The sequence below is a fragment of the Siphateles boraxobius genome, unplaced genomic scaffold (assembly GCF_051911475.1).
Source record: "Siphateles boraxobius isolate OS27281-9 unplaced genomic scaffold, OSU_SipBor_1 65, whole genome shotgun sequence".
NCBI classification, from domain to species: Eukaryota; Metazoa; Chordata; class Actinopteri; order Cypriniformes; family Leuciscidae; genus Siphateles; species Siphateles boraxobius.
In genome coordinates, this window is record NW_027509192.1 from 12,669,318 (window position 1) to 12,679,838 (window position 10,521).

Consider the following 10,521-nt stretch of genomic DNA (forward strand, 5'->3'; position numbering starts at 1 on the left):
TGTACATTAATTACTAATAAAAACATATCTTAACACACACACACACACACACACACACACACACACACACACACACACACACACAAACACACACACACAATAAAACTAAAATATTCTAAACAATCACACTGCAATAGAAGAGACATTTTTGTTTCCCCAAAGAAACCTTTCAGTGAACAGTCATTAAAATAACCATTTATTTTCTTAGTGAAAAACATTTTAAAGGGATAGTTCACACAAAAATTAAACATTTGTCATCATTTACTCACCCTCGTTGTTCCAACCCTGTAGGAGTTTCTTTCTTCGGTTGAACACAAAAGAAGATATTTTGAAAAACGTTGGTAACCAAACAGTTGACGGCACCCATTGACCTCCATAGTATTGTTCTTTCCTACTACGGAAGTCAATGGGCTCCATCAACTGTCTTGTTACCAACATTCTTCAAAATATCTTCTTTTGTGTTCAACATAAGTGACAAAAGTTTAATTTTTTGGTGAATTACCCATTTAATAGGGCTAAAGAACCTTTTTTCCACTTTAAAGAACCGTTTGTGCAATGGAAAGATTCCATGAATGTTAAAAGCTCTTCGTGGAACCTTGATTTTTAAACGCGTGGTCTTTAAAGTAAAGCACCTCACCCGCGGTTCAAAACAAACATTGATTTATAAAAACTACCAACCAAATGTTTCGATAAAATGTTTTTGGGCAAATCTTACTTTATACTTATTCCATTTATAAAACAAACTTTACATAACAGAAAAATTCGAAGTTCTACATTCCATTCCCAGTTTCCATGACAATATCCTAGTAACCATTGTAAGCACACAAAAACGCTGAACGGGCAACTTCCGGCTGGTGTGAACTTTAAATAAATGATTCATCCCGGGCGTTAATTAAACCAAGAGAACGTTTGAAATGAAGAAAAACACCGGAGCTGTAAAGCAAGGGGGCAAACAATCCCCGCATTAAAATCATCGCTATATAGGGCAGACATTACAGAGAGGCTCAGGCTAGCCGGAGAGAGCTAACATTCACACCTGCTCAGATCTGCCCTTGCGCACTGCACACTGTAAATGCCCATCAGCATTTATACAAAACATCTATCCCATGCTGTAATCTGCGAATGACTGCATAAATCTCAGCGACCATGGACTCTAAGAGGGAAAAGGACAATGGTGAGTAGCTAATTGTAAACGGTGTTTTAAACCTTAGCGTGTGCTAGCAGCGGTAGCTGTCCACACACTGTAGTGCTGATTCACTAAGATACTTCTGGGACTAAAATTACATGTATTTTTATTGGATATATTTTGCGGAATATGTCATTGGTCTGGCAGCATAATGAATGCAGCCTTGCATTATAATTTAAGTAAAACAGCTTGGCGTCTCCTTTAGGGAATTACTCGCTTGCTGCTAAGTATGTGCACTGAGTTAGGGTTCATTAAACACATGCTTTGCCTCTGTTAATTAAACCAACTGTTGGTTTGCGACAACTTTTATTGTATCCACATAATTTCAGCTACTATATTTTAGCTCGTAAAACTATTTTTTCAAGTGGGTGCTGTGGGTGTTGCCATGGTCGATTTAAAATGGATTAGTATAGATGTTATTATATCCAAGGCAATTCAGTTAGGTTAAGTGAGATTATTGTTGTATTTTTATGATTCTGCACCTTTTTAGAGTACAGGATTACAGGAAACCAATCCCATAACCATCTAAGTGTTGTTTTAGTGTTATTTATAGGCTATACAGAGTTTTTATTAATATTTTGAATTAGCTTTATTTTAATAGTTTTCATTTTCAATTTAGTAGGCATAGTAGGCTTTTGTGTGTGTGTTTGTATATATATATATATATATATATATACACACAACTAAAATTTAAATATTTACATTATTTGCTGTTATTATTACATTTTTAAATATATAAAAATAAAGAAGCAATGAAACAAAACATCAAGAAGAAATCCCTAATTAAATGTAAGGACACAAAGATGTTGTTATAATATAATGATAAAAATGTCAGCGTGAAAAATTAATATTTGCAGGACATTACATCAAACCCAGAGGGAGCTGCGGCTTTAATCCAGTCTTTGAGAGTTAACGAAAAGCGACACATAAAAGGAGATTAAAACTGTAATCACCATGATTCTTTTGAATCATGTAGAGGCACATTTATAATCTCCCCAAAGAAAATACTGAACACACCACAAAGAGCCTTAATACTGTTCGGATTATCAAAAAAATGATATATAATCACACATTTCTCTTTATATTCCAGATACAGAATGTGCAAAGATCACCACCGTGCTTCTGAAATCCCGCACTGGGGAGTTTGATTTGGAGTCCATCCTGTTTCTTAAACTGAAGAATTTAGGTAAGACAACATTGTAGTATCTTTGCTGAATACATTCTCACAATCCTGCTTATGTTTTTTTTTTTTGGCAGGAATTTATGATCTTGGATGTATAGGAGAGTGTGTAAACCTGGAGAGGCTGGACCTCTCTGGAAATAACATCACAAATCTGGGGCCTCTTTCACCTCTACGAAGACTTCTCGTTCTTAACTTGTCAGCTAATAGAATCTCAAATTTAGGTAATGATTATTTCAACTTTAAAGAGGCTATCAGTAGAATTCAGAAAGCCTTTTTATTAGCAAAATCGGTGGCCGTTAAATGAACGTTAAATGAAGCCAGCAACTTATGCTAATAAGAGCTTTGTTTAGATGAATATGTAAATATGTGCAGCGCGCTTTCCTCTCAATAAAAAATAAACGCACAACAAAAATGACAGTCAGGAAAGCCTCTGATCATAGCAATGTGGATATGTTTGCACTAGCTCTGCAATTCACCGGCATCATGTCGACAGATGAGGAAATTACATACACTATAGTCTCAAATATACTTTCAAGCTATCATAATAGACTAAATAGATCTGGCTATGAGAGACACTAGTTTGAATTAATCCCTTTTCTTTTAGCTCTTTCAGCATTATCTGTTACATCCTATTGACTTTCCTGGCAAAAACTTTCAGAGTTCTTTACATAAAAAAGTCAGTCTACAGGCTTTCATAGACAACCTATGAAGTCTGAGAAGGTCTCGTTTTTTATGTTTCGTTTATGCCTCGGCATTTATGTTTCGTTGCAATGTTTTACTCATTGGCGATAAAAAAAGTGATTAATACATGAAAATTATTTTATAGAGCCCCTTTAATTCTGATTACACTATTTATAAAAATCAGTGCTATTATATCTGACTTTTAGAGTTGATCATTCTCTTCTCAGAACCCCTTTCCAGCTGTGAAAGTTTACAGAGTTTGAATGTTGCTGGTAATGTCATACCGAGGTAAGCTGCCTTTTTTAGCTACTCATATTTATCTGCTTTCCTATCCACCTTTCTATATGACACATATTGATTTGCACCTACAGTGTTGATAATTTTCATGCACTCAAGTCTTTAAGAAAGCTGGAGAGCATCAGACTGAAGGACAACACCTATAATTACACCAATCCAGGTTAGCAGTTTTTTGGCTTTAATTTAATAAATCTTGTTGGCTCTCAAAACATTTCTTCATTCTTATTTATTTTGCTATAGTCTGCAAGATTTCATCATACCGAACTATTATTCTTGAAATGTTTTCAAACTTGAAAGTGTTGGATGGTGAGTTTTTCATTTTATTTTACTAAACACTTTTTTTCAGATAATCTTGTAATCAGTCTAGCAAGTTATCATATTCTCTTTTAATGTGTTATTTAAGGTGAAAGGGTGGTGGGACGTGGAAGTGACTTATATCAACTATGCAAAGACATTGATGATACAATTAAAGGTACTCGCTGGAATTTAAATCCTGTTATTTAAGATTTTAATAGAAAAACGGTCATTAAAATGAGGCTATGCACTTGTGTTTCATTTTGTACTGTGTAGTTTTGTGTATAATATGATAATATGCTTAACACACACAAAAAAAAATTTTCCCCCCAAAGAAATTAAAATTTATATTTAGCAAGGATGCATTAAATTTATCAAAAGGGACAGTAAAGTAACATTTAGAATATTACAATATTCTAATCAAATACATATTACACCCCTGGGTGCTTTGGTGTAAAACAGCAGATGTCCCTAAAAGAGCAAGCAAGCGTCTTTTTAAAGATGTCTTTCCGTCCATGTATTCCTGAATGCGGTCATTTCCTGGCATCGACTGATGGCCATGATCGCGGTCTCACATATCTGGGGGGCTAGCTAGTCGGTTAAGAGTTGATGACCATGCTTTCCCGGGCCGCCACGGGCATCAGGGTTGAGTAAAATCCTCCACCTTGCCCTGAGCGCTCGCGGTTGGACGATTGGTTCCTGGGTTTGTCCTGCCCCAGTACCTTTCTTCCTGGAGGTGCATGAGGAGATCCAGAAGTCATGGAAGGCACCTTTTACTGCTCTAAGGCGCTTCTTGGCCTCCTGCACTCTCACTGCCCTCTCACAACCACGGGGTAGATGGAGATTCCACAGGTGGAGCTTGCAATTGCAGTGCACTTGTGCCTGTAAAGTGCCTCCAACTGGCGGAACCGTCCGCGGCTCCCATCCAAGGCATGTTAGCTGACGTTACCCCTGCCTGCTAAGGCTTACAGTGCCACTGGACAGGCTTCCTCCACCCTGCATGCAATGGCCATCCTGCAAGTACATCAGGCCAAAGCACTCAAAGAAGTGCATGAGTGTAGTTCTGAACCAGGGTTGATGCAGGAAATGTGCACAGCGACCGAGTTTGACCTCCAGGCAACCAAGGTCACGGCGCGGGCCCTCGGCCAGACGATGTCCACCTTGGTGGTCCAGGAATGCCATTTCTGGCTGAACCTTGCAGAAATGTGGGATGCCGACAAAGTGCGCTTTCTCAGTGCCCCCATCTCGCAAGATGGCCTCTTCGGCGACACTGTTGAGGACTTTGTCCGGGAGTCCAAAAGCAGTCAGAGGCCATCAGACAGATCTTTCCCTGGAGTGATACCACTGCCAGCTGGTTGCCAAGGACAGGACCCCAGTCTGCTTGTCACCGAGGGATCCCCCTGCAGCTTCTACACCTGCTCTATCACATTTTCAATGATTCTCAAATGACTCGTGAGATGAACCAATCTCTCTAAATCCCTCCTTTCTGCGAGCTACTCTGCTCGGATTGGCCAGACAGCCCAGTCTGTTGTGATTGGTCTACCGCGTACAGCGCGTGTCTAACAAAAACGCCCATTGCCATAACAACGTCAGGTCTGCTTTTCCCAGTCTTCCTACACCTTAAACTAAACATAGTAACGAACAATGACGTCGATTTTACCATATCTATCCAAGCGCGAGTCTGATGATGAAACATTGGAAAAACTAGTCATTCAACCCAAACCTTCATCGCAAGGACGACTCGAGCAAGTCATTTCTCAGTGACGCACTACTCAGTTTGAGATACATTATGGGATGTTGCAACTGTAATTCCTCACCATTAGCATTAACAAGTGCATGTTCATCAACAAACAGATTATTTTACTTAATTTTTTACAGAGTGCTTTTCAAATTTATTTCAATGAACATATTGAAACTGTATCAATTACAGTGCATACATTAACCAAGCTCTAGTGAATGACTGATGTAACATAAACGTTGGTAAAACAAATCTTGCTCCATGCTTAATCTTTACTCAAAGTAGTGAGAACGACAGACAATCTGCATTAGACAGAGTTTTAGGTAATAGTGGCTCACAGCTGATTAGCAGAAGTATTTCAGTTAGATAGTTATAATGTGAGTTAACTAGCAGGAGACCTACACAATATAAAACTCAAAACTAAGTATTTTAAACACCATCTTTCAAGAGCAAGTGGTTTGCTAATCCTGGATTGAACTCCGAGATTTGAGAAGCAGTCGTCAGTAAAATAAAGGGAACACAGCAAAAGTTTAGGATTATACTGCTGTGGTATCGTGTTAAAGATGAATTTTAACCACTGATTCTTCACATGCTCGTCCTTGGGCAGTGAAAAAAACTGGCTTTTCCTTCACATTGTAGAGCACAACTTATTCTCAATATGATGCTATCCAGTATCCACAGGAACCAGCTGCAGTGTTAGAGGTTCAAGCTTTCACTGGTGTCTGTGTGCGCAATAAGTGGGCGGGCAATATACTAATGTTCATCTTGACGTTACAACGAAACGGCTTATGACTCGTTTGATAAACGATTAATTTCATTGACTCAAAGTCGACTCTTACTTTGGAAAGACAATAACTTTATATACGGTTAACTTTCAGATTTAAAACTTTGCAGTATGTTTTCATTAACTTTGAGCTACTACATAAAAGGTAATTTTCAAAAATCCATAATAGGGGCACTTTAATAAAATTTTACTTCATTACTTTTAAAAGATAATGATTTTTCTCTGCATTTATGAGACTCTGCCTATATATCAAAATGTTTTATAATTATAATTTTCTCTTTCATTTGTAGCAGGCATGTATAAAAATTGTCAACTGCCTGAGGTGCCAGAGACCAAACCTTGGGTGGATGATGGTTTTTGGGAGATAAAGAGATCAAACAATGCCATTGTTGATGAAGCCTATAAACAGTTCAGTGGTATGGGCTAAACTCATGTACATTAATCATAATCATTTTCTAAAACATTCTTTAAACACATCATCAGCAGTCACACTTCCAAAGCATTGATTTAATATGCTTTCGGTAACCATCTCAACAGATGTTCTTCATGAATGCAGGCTCCTGAATAGTCGAGCAGCACATGTGATCTCACAAAACGAACGGACTTTCAGCCTCAAGAACCAACCAAAGCAGTATGCCGTTTGAATCTGGGAATCTCTCCATCTAATTATGTTTCCATAAGAATGCATCTGTTTTCCACAGCTTTTTCTATGTATTTTTAAATGTCCATAAGCTTGATGCATCACTGGTGCCAGAATCCAAAATGCTCCGTGTTGCTGCAGGTGTGAGGGTTTAGTTTTTGTAACTACACTTGAGTTCTTTCTGATTTTCCACCGTTTAAAGCAGTGGTTCTCAACCAGGGTGCTGCAATGAACTTCCAAGGGGGGCTCAGATGACTTGAAAATAAGCTAAAACAACAACAATATTAAGATATGTCTTTGTATATTTGGTTATTTTTATATAGAAGATATACAGATGAGCCAAAACATGACCACCTGTCTAATATGTTGTTGGTCCTCCGCATGCTCCCAAAACAGCACCAACCCACGAGGCATGGACTTTAGAAGACCCCTGAAGGTGTCCTGTGGTATCTGACACCAAGACCAGAACCAAGATCCTTCAAGTCCTGTAGGTTGTGAGGTGGAAACACCGTGGATCAAAATGGTTGGTTCAGCAGATTCCACAGATGCTCAATTGGATTGAGATTGAGGCCAGGGAAACCATTTCTAACAATGTGTACAGTTTGACAGGGGGCACTATCCTTCTGGAAGAGGATATCAGGGAACATCATTGTCATGAAGGGGTGTACCTGGTCTTCAACGATGTTTAAGTAGGTGGCACGTGTCAAATTTATGTCCACATGAATGGCTGGACCCAGGGATTCCAATCAAAATATTGCCCAGAGCATCACACTTCCTCCACCGGCTTATTGCTGTCCCACAGTGCATCCTGGTGCCTTCACTTCCCCAAATAAACGGCACACATGCACATGTACATGACCGACCACGTGATGTAAAAGAAAACGAGACTCATTGGACCAGACAACCTTCTTTCACGGCTTCAAGGTCCAGTTACAGCGCTCACGTGCCCATTGTGGGTGCTATTGATGGTGAACAGGGGTCATCACAGACACTCTGAATGGTCTGTGGCTACGCAGCCCCATACGCAGCAGGGTGTGATGCACTTTGTGTTGTGACACATTCCTCCCATAACCATCATTAACATTTTGTGTTACTTGTGCCAGAGTAGACCTTCTGTTGGCCCGGACCAGACATCGTAGCCTTCGTTGTCCTTGTGCATCAATTGGCTTTGGATGACCAACACCCTGTTTGTGGTTTGTGGTTAGTCCCTCCTCAGATCACTGTTGGTAAATTCTCACCACTGCTGACCAGGATCAACCCACAAGCCTTGCCGTTTCAGAGATAATCTGACCCAGTCGCCTTGCCATAACAATTTGGCCCTTGTCAAAGTCATTCAGGTCATTATTCCTGTGCAGACCGATCGGTGTATGACATCAAAGTACCACGAGAGCCACTTTTGCTTTGACACCGGGTAGTTCTAGGAACTAGCCACCAGGGTGGTTCCCCCGAGAACTAATGGTTCCCTTAGGAACATTTTCCTGGTTGTATTCGCACCGCCAGTAGGAACTCTGAAGTAGGAACAAGCTGCACTTGTTGTTGTGACTTTTATTTTGACAGCGCTGAGAACGCCAGCCAGAGCCGGGGCACACAGTGCTCGCATTCTCCGTGTTCATTAGTTTAAGATCTGTCTAAAAGTCTTAATACGATATTAGATAGAACTGTTAGTTACTAGCTGAGCAGAAATACATAATCATGCTTCGCTTGGTCCCCTCAAAGTTGTGTTGGATTTTTCTCCTTAGCATAAAGTTTAAGAGGTCCATCTCTCACTGTTTTCCAAGTTCATAGAGTTAGTTTCTGGAGAAAATATATAGGCTATAACCTGTGTGTTTACACAGCTTTTTTAAAAGCTGACGGGTGCTGGTGTTTTGCGTGCATTCGGCCAATCAGCGTACAATAACGTCACTGGTAGTTCTTATAGTGCTGGTTTAGACCCTACTCTGAAGTAGGAGCTAAATTAGTTCCTCCAAAAGGAGTTCCTAGAACTAAAATCTCTCCTAGTTCCTGCGGTGTGAACACGCCAAAAAACGGGTACTTCTGCCTTGTTTGCTTACCATCTAATCTACCTAGAACTTGATATGTGGCCTTAAGAGATGATCAATGATATTCGTTTCACCTGTGACTGGTCATAATGTATTGGCTCATCAGTGTACATCTTTCTAGTTATATTAAGCTCTATATTTCATTACATTGTGACTGAGAGGGCCTTCAAGTATTGTTGGGGACAATAGGGGGTCTTGACGTCAAAAGGTTGAGATCCACTGGTTTAGAGAGACTGTAGTTACCCCTAATCCAATTTGATCACCGTCTCAGGATGTTCAGAATCAAGACAATTCCTCTTTGCACTCCTAAAATGATGCTGTATTTAACATTATGCTTTAAATTATGCTTAAAATGCTGCTATTTCTATATTTCCTAATGGTAATGCACTTATTGTGTACCATTGGTATTGTTTATTAACCACTTCTGATGCTTTCCCATGTTGCTCTTCTTGTTTACAATTTTTAGAGAATGCTTTTTATTCTATGCCTAATGTGGACAATTTTTGTACATTGCTTGTTTTCATATGGTATTTCTTTTTCTTTGCTCAAACAGCTTTTTGTTTTAAAATACATCTAAATTGTAAGACATATGATCAGCTTTGCATTTTTGTATTTACATTTTGTTGGATAAAGTATGGTACATTCATGCCAAAAATACCTGTGTCTATGTTTATTCATCTTACAAGTAGCCTAATGTAAATAAGCTGACTATTAAAAAGACTCAGGCCTTTTTTCACAGACAGGGCTTAGAGTAAGCCAAAGTCCATAAATATATATATTAAAAAATAAATAAAATATTTAAAAAATATATATCTACAGTCTTTGATTAAGCAGGAGTAGGAAATCGATAAAATAGGACATTAAGTAGCTTTTATAAATGTGCCTTAGAAAAAGAAGAAAAAAACATTACGGTTGTGCATCTTGAAACAAAATGGTATTTAAATGGTTAAATGGTATTTAAATTGTTAAAGTGAATGTTTACTCAAAAACAAACATTGTCATAATTTACTCAACCACACATGTTGTTCCAAACAAAGTCGTTCTGTCTTCCATGGGATACAAACGCAGAATGACCTGAATTTATTTTTGATTGAACAATACCTTTTATTTTGCACAAATTAGGTATAAAATATCGTTAACACATTCAAGAAAACATCTCCATCTTGTGGTCTATACATGCATCGATGTCTAGTCACTAAACGTAAAAGTTGTCCACCTCACAACATATTTTCAATCCTAAAGGTTACTCACTCACTAAAAACAATCGTTTGATCACGAGGGGAGAAAAGTAACGTTGCAAAAAAAGAAAAAGGGGGAAAAAACCTGGAAAATGTACAGTGACATCCACTGCAGTAGGGGGGAGTAGAACAAAAGCATGGACGTTCAAGCATGTCAGAGTTCTCATCTTTACAGCTGCATGCAGATCAGCGGGCCTGTACATATGGTTGCCAGGTTTAAATCCTCTAAATCCCCATTTACAGTCTGCAATTTTGAAATCATATATAAACTGGGGTTTTCAAACCAGGGAACCGCAATTAAGGGAGTGAAGGGGGTCTGTGTTTAGAGAAACAAAGTGTAATTTTTGTATAAAAAATAAATACAAATAAAAAATAAAAAAATGATTAAACTCACAAATGAAATTCATTAATTTGAATAAATAAATAAAAAACAGATAAATT

At 38.5% G+C, this 10,521-nt stretch overlaps 2 protein-coding genes across 2 annotated transcripts in view; one reads left to right on the forward strand and one right to left on the reverse strand.

Moving 5' to 3' along the window:
- cib2 (calcium and integrin binding family member 2) overlaps positions 1 to 10,521 on the reverse strand; it is a 41,730-nt gene that overhangs the window by 30,393 nt on the left and 816 nt on the right. The gene's annotated exons all lie outside the window — the stretch shown is intronic.
- On the forward strand, positions 801 to 9,497 carry lrrc61 (leucine rich repeat containing 61). Its single transcript, XM_077211079.1, has 9 exons — positions 801 to 1,174; positions 2,277 to 2,372; positions 2,444 to 2,590; positions 3,278 to 3,338; positions 3,422 to 3,507; positions 3,588 to 3,653; positions 3,751 to 3,819; positions 6,454 to 6,579; positions 6,701 to 9,497. The coding sequence occupies exons 1-9, from the start codon at positions 1,147 to 1,149 to the stop codon at positions 6,805 to 6,807; spliced, it is 786 nt and encodes a 261-aa protein (XP_077067194.1). The 5' UTR covers positions 801 to 1,146; the 3' UTR covers positions 6,808 to 9,497.

Bases quoted from the DNA above. Each gene is read 5' to 3' on its own strand.
- lrrc61 (XM_077211079.1), top strand. From the start codon at position 1,147: ATGGACTCTAAGAGGGAAAAGGACAATG. The intron at 1,175-2,276 runs GTGAGTAGCTAA...TTTATATTCCAG, and splicing joins TAAGAGGGAAAAGGACAATG to ATACAGAATGTGCAAAGATC. The intron at 2,591-3,277 runs GTAATGATTATT...TTCTCTTCTCAG, and splicing joins TAATAGAATCTCAAATTTAG to AACCCCTTTCCAGCTGTGAA.